Here is a 14,267-nt window from a genome sequence, read left to right as displayed (position 1 = left end):
TAAAATAGGATCAATGAAATATGATAATGTAATATGCAGATATGATCAAATGATCATATATATTGGATCCTATATATGATCCAATATAAATGATAATGTAATACCCCCCTTACCTAGGCTATAATTATACCTTGTGGCCGGTAAGCGTGCAGCATCAAATATTTTGATTATAAAATGAGATTTGAGAAGATTGATCATTGAAGTACCGTACCACAGATATTAGTTAATATATTAAAGTATTAACTTATTATATTACGTATCTACCGTGATTCGTAAATGGTTTATATGGTACTTGTGTAATGTATTACAACTTACACAATACAAAATACAGTCGTTATGTTTTTGAACGAATCTTCAAAAGTACCTTAAATTTTTAATCTGTATAGGTTTGTCAATTGTTAGTGTCAGACTCAGCTGTACACGTCAGATGTTTCTATTGTCAATGTCAAAATAAATAAATCATACATAAATTCTGAGAATTACAACTATTTAGGAAATAAAGAATAATATTATGTATAAAATACAAGAAAAATCTCATAATTTATTAAAATTAAACAACAATTAAATACGTGAGCTACGTGAGTTTTGAAACACAAACACATGACAATATATTTGTTATAAGTGATTGAGAAACTAGATCCTACAAAGTATTTTTATTTTATTTGTATGGAAATAAAAGCATAATGTCTAAGGACACTGTTATAAAGATTGATGATTTTAAAAGTGGCAATGGGGATGCACAAAGGACTGAAGCCAATATACTTTGTCTAGACATATCTCCTTATAGTCAGTTAGTTCAATTTACTTGCTGTTCTGCATTTTTATTTGTATGCTATTTAGCATACGGCTATTTCCTAGAACTTATATTCTCGGGCAGTGAGGTTAAACCTGTCAGTTTATATATTACTCTAGTACAATTTATTATAACAGCATGTTTAAGTTACATAGAATCACTCATAAGGCTTTCTACAAAAAGAAAGTAAGTATTTTTAAATAATTTCTATTTCCAAAATTTTTTCATGTAACATAAAAAATAAACAATACTGTCCATTATAATATTAATTTACGGAGCAACAACTTCAAATCTATTTTTAATAACAAAAATGTGGTGTTTCAGAGTACCCTTGCGGACATATGCAATATTAGCAGCTCTGACATTAGGCACAATGTCATTCTCAAATTTAGCACTCAGCTATTTGAACTATCCAACACAGCTGATATTTAAAAGCTGCAAGCTGATACCGGTGATGATTGGCAGTATTATTATATTAGGAAAAAGATACAATTTCTTGGACTACTCTGCTGCTATAATTATGTGTATTGGACTTACTATGTTTACTCTAGGTAATGTTATAAAAAACAAAAACCTTTTTTTCCCTGCTTACTAAGTCAAAATAACAATTATCATCTTTTAGACAAGGATAGCATTTTTGTATGGCTGACATCCTTACAATTTTCTGATAAGAATTGTTATGTCCAGTAATTTTATTTATAGTTTGTGTAATTTTTTAATAATTGTTAATTTTTTTCAGCTGACTCAAAAACATCACCAAATTTTGACTTTGTTGGTGTTATAGTGATATCCTTAGCATTGCTCTGTGATGCTATCATTGGTAATGTACAGGAGAAAGCTATGAAACAATTCCAAGCATCGAATAACGAAGTTGTCTTCTATTCATATGCTATCGCTTGCATTTACCTGATAGTAATTACTGCATTTAGCGGTATACTGACTGATGGATTTGTATACTGTGCTCAGGTAATGCTATTAAGCTTATTTATAATAGCTGTTGTAGCAATATTTTTTCCAAAGTAACTTATCATTATCTCTTTTAAATTCTAATTTCATTTTAACTAAAATTATTCAGCTAGTCCAGTCATTAAGAATTACATTTTCAAAAAAATAAACTAGGCATTTTTCATTCAAGTAATGCTTCATGATTTATTCATTAAGGCGATGCCTTGATAATTTGGCTGTAGCGATATCGATTTTTCTCAGCAATGACTAAAGCTGAGAAATTATAGTTGTATGTATGTCTTTGTCTTTGAATTACCCATAGCATAACACGATTGGTCAACTTTTATAACACAGAATAACCAATTAAAAAGACCTCTGTAAAAAAAGGGATTCCGATTTTGCCAACAGAGGAGAGTGATTTAAGCTTCCAAAATTTTTACATAAATTGGTTAAAGCATATACTTTAATTTGCCCATAGCTTATATGAAATGTATTTATGGTTTTTAAATTACGCGACAAAAACCATTTTTTCGCTACGCCCTTTCCATTTTTTGCTGTTTTCTATGAGAGGCCGCACGGTTTTTTATGTTGTGTATTTTCAGAAACCCATGACAATGTATACAAACATATTCCTGCTCAGCGTAAGCGGGTACATGGGGTTGCAAGCTGTGCTGACGTTAGTGAGGTTATGTGGAGCGACCGTTGCAGTCACTGTCACAACCATGAGAAAAGCCCTCTCTATTGTCATATCGTTCTTGTTGTTTAGTAAACCATTCGTTTTCCAGTGAGTATACAAAGATCTTAAATAATACCTATACTTATAAACATTTCTACAGTACTTAGTATGCTATGCACACTTATAAGATTGCTTGGCAAAAAGGGAGAAAGAAAACACAACATTGTGTGTGCTGCCTTTACTGAAGCTTATAATTCCGCATTTACAGTAGTAGATTCTTGCTAACCAAATAAATTTCATAAAAAAAAAACAAATTATTAAAAGCTAGCAACTAAACTTTTTCTTCTTTTTCAGATATGCATGGTCAGGAATGCTAGTTGTTTTGGCAATATATTTAAATCATTATAGTAAAAAACATCCAAGATATGTACCAGGACCAATCCTAAAATGTTGGCATTTCATGCAATCCTTCTACCAAAATGAGTATTCTTACTTGAGGATAAGAAGTAAAATGTATGCAGATACCGTCTAAAAAGAAAGTGATATTTACCTATTTCATTATAGTCATTCTTAAGCAATAAAATAATACAAATAATAATACTATTTATATTATGTAAAAGACCATTTCGGAAATCGTTTTAACACATTCAGTGCCACCGACTCACCTGTATAGTCCACGTTTTGATTCCAGTGCCGCCGACTCACCTGTATAGTTCAGTGTTTTTCACTAATATTTCCAAAATGCATCCGTATTTTCTGCTATAAAATTATAGTCTAGACTAAATATATTATGCTAAATTAAAGATTTATGCGGTGGGCCGGGCGTGGAGATCCCGTTTATTTTTTAAAGGAAAAAAAACTTTTCTGCAATGCCTTGAACTACACAGGTGAGTTCACGGACATAGATCCTCAAACTGTAAATATGTACAATAGAATGTTGAAGCTACTTTTGAAAATTGTCTTTACTGGTACTTATCTACAACACACAATGTGTCATAACTCATAAGTACAAACCTAATACTACAAAATTAATGGAACTATTATAATCTATGGAACCTATTAGACAGAGAGCGCTCACGCGGTCAAGCATTCAAGTGTTCAGTTATGCATTCTTTGTGTTGTATTACGTACTCACACAGATGTATTATGTACTCACACAGAGGGCGTTCCGACCGCGTCAGAATTGCTACTGTGTGACTGACCGCTCGAAAGTAGAATGCGGACGCAGAACTTTTGAACGCGTCGATTCCTGCAGGCTGCAGTTAATTTAGTAACATTTGCGCTCACTAGGTGCGCTGCCATGATTTTCATGCAATTTTTTGATAGTCGACAGTCGTTAATGAAATACTATATTACAATGACAAATACATATCTACAACACACACTGTAACATGATAGAAATAAAAGATAAAATATATCAATTACATTTATTTTTTATATGTACAAAATCTTATAAATCTAATTTTCATACAAAAGTGTCCAAATTTAGTGTTTGATTACTTGGAATGTTATAAGACACTATTTTTCATTGATCTATACAATTTCTAGAATATTGAAATAAAAAAGCGACTTTGAGACTTTAGAAAATAAAAATAAATTGCACAAATGTTCGTTTAATAATATAAGCAAGCCTAGAGCCAATTTCGTTCACGCCTGTGTCCGTTATTAATCAAATCATGCTTTCTCTGTCGTTCATTAATTCTTCAAGCCCCATAAGAGCACCGGTGATTGCGACAACAATAGAATACCATAGCATTTCCTGGAAAATGTGATCGAAGTATTAATGTAGAAAGAGAAAACAGTATTTTGGCAAAATTGGGGTTTAGCCAAAAATAAATAGTTATAACTTATAAGATTTTAGTTGGTGCTCTTTCAGTCTCTATAAGGGAAGGAGTTTTGGCGCCTATACTCTTTGGCGTAACCATAAAGTTAATATACCTAGCAGAATAGAGCAACAATCTCGACAAGAAACCGAAATTGATTTACATCTGTGTGTACAAATATGTTAACGTGTGCATGTTAGTAATGTTTTACAAGCATCTTTCTAAGAGCTTAAATTGTCAACGCGCCGATAAGTGCCGACTGGACATGTCAAACAGATGAAAAAAAAGAGTTCTGCTGTCATGTATCACACGTCTCTTTACCACGCAGTGTTACTGGCCAGGCCTTTGTTTCTTTATTCCGCTAGGTATATTAACTTTATGGGTGTAACCCGAATGTAAAATTGTTTAAATTTCACCGTACGTACTTAAAATGAGAATATCTGTCAAAACAATTATTAATATTAAACAGGTCACAAATACTAAACACTATAGAAATTAAATATGCATCCGTCTTAATCTATCGTTTGCTCTTAATATACAATAACTCTTTGGTACACGGTCCTAAAGCTATAATAAAAATCAATTTGGCGTTGCATATACCTCGCGGCAATCGCAGCGACTGTATAATCTGTGAAAAGGACCTTATATTACAGGGTATATATTTAAAAAAGTCGGTATATATCCAGGGTACACGTAACAAATTCCTCTAACTATACCTGCCTACAGTATAGAATCTTGGTGTAAAAGTTTGGGTTACAAAACAATGTATGTTGCAGCCATCTAGTTAAATAACCAGTTAATTCGATACTTAGCCGTCATTTAACGGGTTTTAATGTTAGACTTCATCTATATAATGTTAATCATCCGTCTTAGATAATTGTCGAAAGGAAATGTTTTTAGTGATTCTTCGTATTTGTAATTACATACAATAATACTGTGGTATCGTAATGAACGGACTAGGCGTAATGTCTGGCATATTTAACTGGCTGTAACATGTGCATGGTCAAATCATGATTAGCCCCACTATTAAACTGATAAAAAAGAAAGTAGACTTAATGTTAATTGTAGTAAATTGGAAAATCTTTTCTGAACACATTATTTTGAATAGCTTTTACGGATTGTTAATAGATAGGTATATTTTTGATTTTAAAAGGTGATTCATTTTGTGTAGAAATTTTTTACTTTGGGGGCCAATCTACTTCCTTTCTGTCAGGACTTACGTGATAAAATATCACATATTTTGAATTTGGAATATGAAAATATTGTGTATTCTAATTTTGATTTACACCTATTGCTTATAATAGTGAGTTTGTACATATGCAAAATAACACTCTAAAATGTGCCTAAGCTAAATATAGTAAATTTTTAAAATTATAAAATGATTGTGATGTTTTTAGGGTAGCCATGAATCTGCATTTCACGAAAATAATATCAAACAATCAGCATCAATATTATGTTTTGGCAACAATTAAAGATTTTTTGTAACGGCAACCCTTTCTCGCACCAAAATAACAAGATGGCTGATAATTAACATGACAAGCTCACTTTCCTGTAGTTTGTTTTAAGTTAAATGTTAATGGAAAATAGCAGTCTGTGCAGCTCGTTACAAAACTACATTCATTGAGGTTATAATTACATTTTTGTCATAATATTGCCAAAAAATGTCACATTCAATATGCATAGCAAATATAAAATGTTGCCCACCAAAAAAGTATATTTTTTCTTATTTTAATATTTCAAATTTTTGTACCCGTGGCAAAACTTTACGAAGCGGCTGCATGTTTTATGACAAAATGTAATCACCTCTGTGAGTTCAACGTGACAATTCGCTAAGGTTACACTTCCAGTTAAATCACTTGCACTTTGGTCCGGAGTAACTAGCACTATGCGGTCTAACCGGAACGATTCACTATATCACAGCTTAGTCTTGCACTTCTCTGTACGGTATTTCACTCGTCACTGTGAAGGATTCGAAGTAGTGATTTAGGAATTCGAAAGTCGGCCGTTTCTCTGGTATGGCATCCCAGCACTGCAGCATTAGTCTATAGATGTCGTCTGGTAGGTAGTGTCCGACGGGCTTGGGCATTCTGTACCCTCTTTCCACTTGCTCTATGACCTCCTTTCCGTGCAAACCCGGGTACGGTATCTGGCCATACGTGAACAGTTCCATAAGAAGAATACCATACGACCAAACGTCGCTTTTTATGGAGAATCGGCCGTAAATGATCGCTTCGGGCGCCGTCCATTTTACAGGGAATCTCGATCCCTGTTTGGGGCAGTACTCGTTGTCTTCTATCACTCTAGCTAAGCCGAAATCACAGATCTTCGCTACATTGTTGTCACCTATTAACACGTTGCGAGCCGCTAAATCTCTGTGGATTAGGAGTTTGGATTCTAGGTACTCCATGCCTGAGGCGACTTGGGCGGCTATGTAGACTAGGTCTTCGAAGTGGAGGGCTTTCCCTTCGCCATTTCTGAGGAATTCTAGGAGGGAGCCCTTGCACATGTATTCTTGGACGATATAGACAGGCTCCTGTGTCGAGCAGACTGCGTATAAAGCGACTAGACGTTTGTGTCTGAACTTTTTCATGATGGCTGCCTCCTGAAGGAACGCTTGCTTGGACATTGTGCCTTCTCGCAGTGTTTTTACGGCAACCTGAAAATTAAAGAAAGTGTTAGTTAGCCTTGTTTAGTTTAGTTTGTGATTTTCTTTCATGTGCATATTTAATAGATACAAAAGACTTAACAAAACCTATTTATCTACGGTAAGATTCTGAGCAACTTTAAATATCCTTTTAATTAGAAGCTTCTGAAAACTTTTGATTTTAATTTATTCAGAAAAAAAAATTCTTTCAATTTTTTAGGTTTTATTCTTTTGAACCACAGCCCTGTCAAGTAAGTAACCCTAGCTGTTAGGGCTGCTACTTTCTCACGTCGCTTAAAATTTTTATAATATATAATATTAATTAAACAGAGAATAACTATACGAGGTATTCTTGTCTTAAAGGCCTGATTAGCGATAAGTGCAATTGATAGTAATTAGGAGAAAGTGTGGACAGCTATAACTGATATAATATTCACATTTATTAGTGATAAGTGCATTAACACTTATCACTAATAAATGTGAATATTATACAGGCCTTAAGACACTGGAAAAGTCACTTGACAGACAAGACCTCGAATATTTAAACTCTGTAATAAAGATTAATAATATGGAGAGTATCACAATCGTCACTCACCTCAATATTATTACACCACTTCCCATAGTAAACCTCTCCGAAGTTCCCCTGCCCCAGTTTCCGGATGAGCTGTATCTGTGCCCGGGGGATCTCCCACTTGTCGCGCAGCTCGGGGCCCAGGTCCCACATCTGGGGCTCGGGCTTGGGGCACGGCCGGGCCAGCACGTGGCACAGCCCTAGCGCGTTCTCTGCAACTCGGGGACGAGGATTGCAATGAATTTTGTGATAAAAAAACATACAAGAGATGTCTCTTGTATGTTTTGTTTTTCACATAGAAAAAAATCCTTTCAACATACAAGGCACACAACTTAACCTAGTCATTGCTAATATAATATCGGGAAAATTGATTCCTAGGCTGATGTAGATCCATCAGGTATTTGGTTGGGTTTATGTGAAGTCAATTTTAGTCGTGATCAACGGATAAATTTTGGTTGAGCTACGCCAAGTATAGCTAACGGGCTATAGTTATTTGGCGTAGCTCAACCAAAATTACATAGGCTCGTCATCTGCCTATGAATCAATTTTTCTGAGGTGAAAACACACTCCAACATCAAAATAAAATCTTAATTTCTTGACTGATAAAATTAGCCAAGAATTATGAATCTTCATAAGGTTACATTTTATGTTCTTCGTCATATCGCGACATCTTTAACTTAGTTGGTGCTCTATTCGGAAGTAGAGGGGCTACAAATCCCATCAAATAAACCAAATATCTGAGTTCCTTGTATATTTTAAGAGTAAAAACACTCTCAGCGAAGTATAAACTTCAAATATTCAACCACAACGATGGTCGTTTAATATTTTTCTTACTTTAATAATAAATGCAAATACTCACTCGTGTAAGACATAACCAGCGCCGGCAAACTCGGGAACGTCTGATTCGTCGCGATGTAGAATCCGCCATTATCGAGCGGCTTGATCTTATAATGCTTCACGTGGTAGCCTCTTCCCTCCTCCCAGTCTTTGACGGAAAGGCTGAACCCGTGCGGATTGTGCTCTGCCGGACGCACTAGGAAGGTGCCTCGAGGGTTGATCTCTGCTAGCAGTAGCTTGTCAGCCTCCTTTCTGGACACGTGCGGGAAGAACCAACTGGAAATGAAAGATTGTGAAGGTTATTCTAATGATCACTTAAGTTATAATCTGCATGTATGCCCATTCATAAGAAATTAACTGCATCCCAATTCTAATAAAAATAAAAACAGTTTTAGCTTGGATGGTATGAAACATCCAAAAAAACTGCTTTTTGACTGACTTAAGACCAATCAGCACTCAGCAGTCAAAACGCGTTTGATATTACTATCTACTATTTGAAGTTAATTTTACCGAAACTGCATCGAGACCAAATCGAATCTGTACCGCGCAGTGATGATAGTGGGTTATCTAATAATTAATCACTATACTTAATAATTATTATGAAATTAGACGAGTCATCGTTATAGTAAGGTATTTATGAGAATTCACTTTTAAAATATATCAATAAGAACAAATCGACTCTACTTTTTCACACTGCTAGAGTATGTATCATCATTAGAAATTAAAAAAGACTGAATTTAAAGGCTCCATAATTTCATATTTCCGATACAAATTCTTACAATATAATCGGATACGCGGTAATGAAATTGGAGAATTGAATGCAATCAACGCCGTGCGCCGTATTTCGTTGGAAACGCTGAATTTGTGCACGACAGCGACGGGACAGCAACAAGCATGATAATTGCTCTGTATCACGCACGGATTAACGACATAAACCCGAAACTGTGATGAACTAAGATTTGTTATTTTTTGCACACTCTAGATTTGATTTTTGGATATTTCTGTAAGAGTAATCCTTATGTGATCAACACAAAGGTATGCTGAGTCATCCGTTGTGATGCACAATATTGGGAAAGTATTATTTAAAATAAGGACAAAAATATTAATGAAGTAGCTTCCCACTGAAGCGCCAAAATGCAAGGTTACATTTTGCTAGACTATAGAATGTTCTCCATTTAGAGGCAAAACGCCAGTCGCCATACCGCATACCTACGTATTTGCGCGAGGGTGGAAGAAATAAGAAAGAATCAATCCTTACTCGATGGAGGTTTCCCCGGAGACTAACTTGAATATTGTCACGGCGATGTGAAGTTTAAAAGCAGAATAATGTGCGGTAGACGTATATATTCAAATGGTCTCCCCATTTGAAACTCAAATACCTCTACCGCACATAGTACGCCATGCCACGGGGTATGTTTCCACCGCAGTTCAGCTAAGCTGCGATGCGAGAAACGTATTTTTTAAGTAGCAACAGAATCGCTTTATTGGAACTCATTGCAGCGATTATATTGGGTTGAAATAAACCATTTCTGGCAATCGTAAATCAGCTCAACTTAACCTCGTTCGAAACGCAGCCTTTCGGCCAATGCCAATACTTAATACTTATACTCACTCCTCGCACTCCACGGAGCTCTCCTCGGCCACGAAGTTGGCGGGCACGAGGCCCTCGCGGCGCGTGGTGAGGTGCAGCACCCGCCACCAGTCCGGCTCCGCGTCGCTCAGCACCTCCATGCGGTCGCCCTTCCGAAACGAGATGTCGGACTCCGCACGGGCGGAATACGCGCATAGCGCCTTGACCACTCGACGACCGCCGTTGGATATACCTGGAAAACAGTGGAGGGAACTCTTCAGAAGAATATAATTTATATTTTATACGATATAGTAACAAAACATGTATGTAATAGCTACTCTTCAAAGGTTCATGAATTAATTATCCATTATAACTCTGTCTGGGATGTCTTCAAAAGGATATAGTGTTAACCAGTGGAAACGAAGGCATCGATGGATGGAAGAGGCCTAAAGCATAGATCAAGGGGCCTATTATGAGCTCTTAAATCCATTCACTTTACGTCCTTATACAGTCAGTATAAGGACGTAAAGAGAATGGATTTAAGAGCTCATGATAGAGGCCCTGGACAGTAAAAAAATCATATATAAGTGCAAACTCACATGCTCCCGGGTTTCTCGTCCTTACTATGTCAGCTGGGCGCCTGGAAACGGCGCGGTTGTTGGGCTCGCCGGTATACCTCGTCTCCAGCGAGGGGCAGGTGGTGAAACCCGCCTCGTTCTTCTTGTACGCCGGGTATACTGGAAGGTAGAAATGGATCGTTAGACTGAAGTCTACAGTATAAAATTTAGTTGCATTGAAAAGGCTGCAGAAGTAATTTAGACGTTGGGCAGAGAGATTAGAAAGAAAGAAATATGAGATGCATATGCAAACTTTCACTAAAATTTCACAAATTGGAGCCCACTCAGCTTAGATTGCAAACAAACATAGAGCGTGCAAAATTTCACGAATCACAAGATAAGACCACAGCAAACAAGAAAATTTTGATCGCGACAAAAATTGCAGTGCTCGTGGGATTTGAAGGATAAAGCTTGGTCATGAAATTACAAAAGGCACCTACGTTTATTGAGTAAAAAATCGATATTTGGATTTGAGTCAGAAGACCAATCTGTCGAGCAAGTCGTCTGGCATAGCGTGAAACCAATTGAAGTTAATTGAATAATTCCACTTCGAATAAAATACAAATCATTTTAAACCCTCCAACAATTTGTAGCAAATTAATTAATGCAAATTCAAAAATTATAAGACCCAGTGGACTGGAGTTGTTAGCTGAGATAATATTAGAATTTTTTCCTCCCACCGCACTTTCGTTTGCTGCTCCACTGGATTCCGTTTGCGATATTATTCAAGCAAACTCCAGCGGAGGAATTTTTGTAATAATATTAAAATTAATAATAAACCCGAGGGGAGGCATCAGGCAAGGCTCATTTCTACGAAAACTCATTTCGCAGCTTAGTTTTATTTCTATTTGCCCCGATTTAGCCATTTGTGTTTGATATTTAAAGAAACGATTAGGAATTCTAAAAACTCTATTAAGTTAAGGCATTTTCTAGGTATAGAGCTAAGAGCTTAGTTTATTTAGCGTGCCTAAGTAATTTATAAAGGCTGTAAATAAAACGACGTAGCCCGTAACGTTGTTTTATAGTTCAGACTTCGGGTTTCAGGCTTCTAGTTTCGAGAAAATTTGTTCACAATGCTTGCACTACAGAGGTTTAGAGCAGGGATGTTGCGGATGCCGATTTTTTCACATCCGCGGATAAGAATGCGGATGCGGATTTTTAGAGGTTCACATCCGCGGATGCGGATGCAGATGTTTCGGATCCTACATAAATATAGTTTATAAAATGAAAAAGTATTATTTTAATTTTTAATTAATGTGTTACAAAATAATAGTACAGGTCCTAGAACAAATTTTTTAATTAATATCAAGCTAATTTTTTTCTGAGTAGCTTCATTTTGAAACCCATTTTGAATAGAACAATCCATATTTTAAGACCATCATAATCGAAATATTACATCATATTTATCTTTGTTAGCTACCACTTTCGCAGAGGAAATTGTTGTTCCTTTTATCAAAATGAAACTGCTTACAAAAAATTACCTTATTAGTAATAAAAAAATTGTTCTATGGAACCAGTACTATAATAATTATACTTTTGTATTAAAGAGATAATAATTTGTAAATGAAAATTACATTAATTCCCCTGTATAACCTCTACCACTTTTTTGTTAGTAAGTACACGAATTTATAAATAGGAACTAAAAGCATTATACTTAAATTATTTAATAGTAATAATGCCGCTTTTTATTAAATAAGAAGCACAAACAAACACGTAGTGATTAATTTACACAAGACAATAATTAATGCACCACAATAAACGCGTCGGATCCTGTGACCGTTTTTAGGGTTCCGTAATCAGGAACCCTTATATTTTCGGTCTATCTGCCCGTCTGTCTGTCTGTTTCTCCGCGGTTTCGCTCAGAGAATAGCCTACGAAGCCGAAATTCGGCATGAATGCACATACATATAAACGGTGTCGACAAAATGGTATATAAACCTTTAAAAAATTTATGGGATCTCCCTTTACACACCAAGCGGGGATAAGTCTTTTTATTTTGCGTCCACTCCACCGTGTCGTTGGATAGGGTTTTAAAAAATATTACAAGTATTATTATTCGAAGAAATATGAAAAGTTTTAAAGTGGAAGAAATCGTTAGTGCCCAGTGTCTCCCCCTTCTACCAGCTATTAGCTAAACGGTTGATTCTGAAAAATATGTGGAAAAATTCACGGGAGTAGGAAATAATTATGCTAAATTTTAAAAGAAAATTATCACGGCTAAGAAGACTTTATAAGTTATTGAGAAGTACACAGGAATTTTTCGTTCAAATTCCTTTGAATGTAACTGAGATGATGTTGTTAGTAGTGTAAAACATGTTATAATTGTACATTCATTGACGATACAAAACTTATCAAAAACTGGCGATACTACGGTACCCTCTATTGTGCGTGGCCGATAAGCACTTGGCCGGCTTTTTCGCTCCCATTGGTCATTTGTCACGCGCAAACGGCACGCGCCACTCACAGACCCCGCCGCTTTTTTTTTCTTGCGGATTTATGCGGATGCGGATGCTCCGCATTTGCGGATGCGGATGCAGATATTCGCAACATCCCTGGTTTAGAGGCATGCTTAAATTAATTTTGCGGAGACTAAAGACGCTTCACATTATAGCATCTACTACCAAGTCATTGCTTTATTATCAACATAAAATTAACCAACTAACACAAAGGGTTTAACTAGGGAAGCAGTTACAACATGATGGCGATAATCATGATCATAAAAATTACACTATAGATAATAGAAACTATCTAGTAAAATCAGCTTCTAATACTCCAGAAAGATGTCAAGCTAAATCCCTATCTGACCTACATTCACTGCCATTCGCAAATTACTCAAATAAAGTACGTTGAATGCGCGCAATCAAAGAGGAACGAGGTCAAATATATGAATGGAATTGTAAAGGATCCTACTTTCATCGGCAACGAAAGCGGGGAATGCAACGGGAAATCTGGAGCAATACTCCCCAGAGACGGCACAGGACAGGCGATACGTTACCAATAACGTGAGTGTTTCAAGTTTCTACAACAATGTAGGTACCTACACACATTTCAGAGCGTTTCAATGGAGCGTTTTGGGATTGATAGCATCTCTTTTGCAATAAGATGTGCATCTCCTTTACGATCGCATTTTCAAAGTAAGGATGTGACCGAATTCTCGGAAACATCAACAATCACAGGCTGCTCTTGATTGGCTAATAATAACAATAGCTCCCACACCGATTTCGGTGACAGTGGCCGGTTTTATAGAGGACATAAGTAATTTTATTGTGACCAAATGTGTGCGCAGTACACAAGAGCACTCTCTATTCCTTTTACTCTCATAACCCAGTGGGACGGAAGACCGACACGACTAGCGAGAGATCAGGCGCAGGACCGGCTTTTTACATGCCCATCCGACGCATGGATCATCTTACTTGTCAGACAATCAGGTGATCAGCCTGATTGTCCTAGCCAAACTTGGAAATAGCATGTTACCAACGCGGGAATCGAACCCACGACTTCCGAGTCAAGAGTCACGCTCTTAACCACTGGACCACGAAGGCGTTGTTTGGTTTAATAAACAGCATATTTATTTAGCCAAACAACGCCTTTGAGAGTATCTTTACAATTTCAGAATTTCACAGTGAATGTTAAAAGAATTTTGAATATTTGCAAACGAGCGGGTCACCGGTCACCCGATGGAAAACAACTTCCGTCGCCCATGGACGAGTGTCCATGGGCACAGCATCAGAAGAGCTGCAGGTGCGTTACCGGCCTTTAAAGAAAGAATAGGGGTACGGATGGGGATGGTA

At 36.4% G+C, this 14,267-nt stretch overlaps 2 protein-coding genes across 4 annotated transcripts in view; one reads left to right on the top strand and one right to left on the bottom strand.

Annotated features, from left to right (window-relative positions):
* Nucleotides 1-548: 548 nt before the first annotated feature.
* LOC121738638 (adenosine 3'-phospho 5'-phosphosulfate transporter 2) lies at nt 549-3,012 on the top strand. The gene is made up of 5 exons (XM_042130830.1): nt 549-979; nt 1,118-1,344; nt 1,533-1,759; nt 2,341-2,522; nt 2,769-3,012. The coding sequence occupies exons 1-5, from the start codon at nt 684-686 to the stop codon at nt 2,944-2,946; spliced, it is 1,110 nt and encodes a 369-aa protein (XP_041986764.1). The 5' UTR covers nt 549-683; the 3' UTR covers nt 2,947-3,012.
* Nucleotides 3,013-5,452: 2,440 nt separating this feature from the next.
* The window catches only part of LOC121738792 (tyrosine-protein kinase Src64B), a 118,250-nt gene continuing 109,435 nt past the window's right edge, over nt 5,453-14,267 (bottom strand). For 2 of the 3 annotated variants that reach the window (XM_042131037.1, XM_042131036.1), the window contains 5 exons: nt 10,459-10,596; nt 9,902-10,112; nt 8,312-8,565; nt 7,477-7,670; nt 5,453-6,893 (listed from right to left, as the gene is read on the bottom strand). In XM_042131037.1, coding sequence (XP_041986971.1) covers nt 6,159-6,893; nt 7,477-7,670; nt 8,312-8,565; nt 9,902-10,112; nt 10,459-10,596 — 1,532 coding nt within the window. In that variant the 3' untranslated portion in view covers nt 5,453-6,158. The remainder of the gene's footprint in view (nt 6,894-7,476; nt 7,671-8,311; nt 8,566-9,901; nt 10,113-10,458; nt 10,597-14,267) is intronic. The other variant, XM_042131038.1, reaches the window with a different exon arrangement.

The sequence above is a fragment of the Aricia agestis genome, chromosome Z (assembly GCF_905147365.1).
Source record: "Aricia agestis chromosome Z, ilAriAges1.1, whole genome shotgun sequence".
Classification (NCBI taxonomy): domain Eukaryota; kingdom Metazoa; phylum Arthropoda; class Insecta; order Lepidoptera; family Lycaenidae; genus Aricia; species Aricia agestis.
The sequence above is the reverse complement of the archived record's forward strand: the minus strand, read 5'-3'. Positions and strand labels throughout refer to the sequence as shown.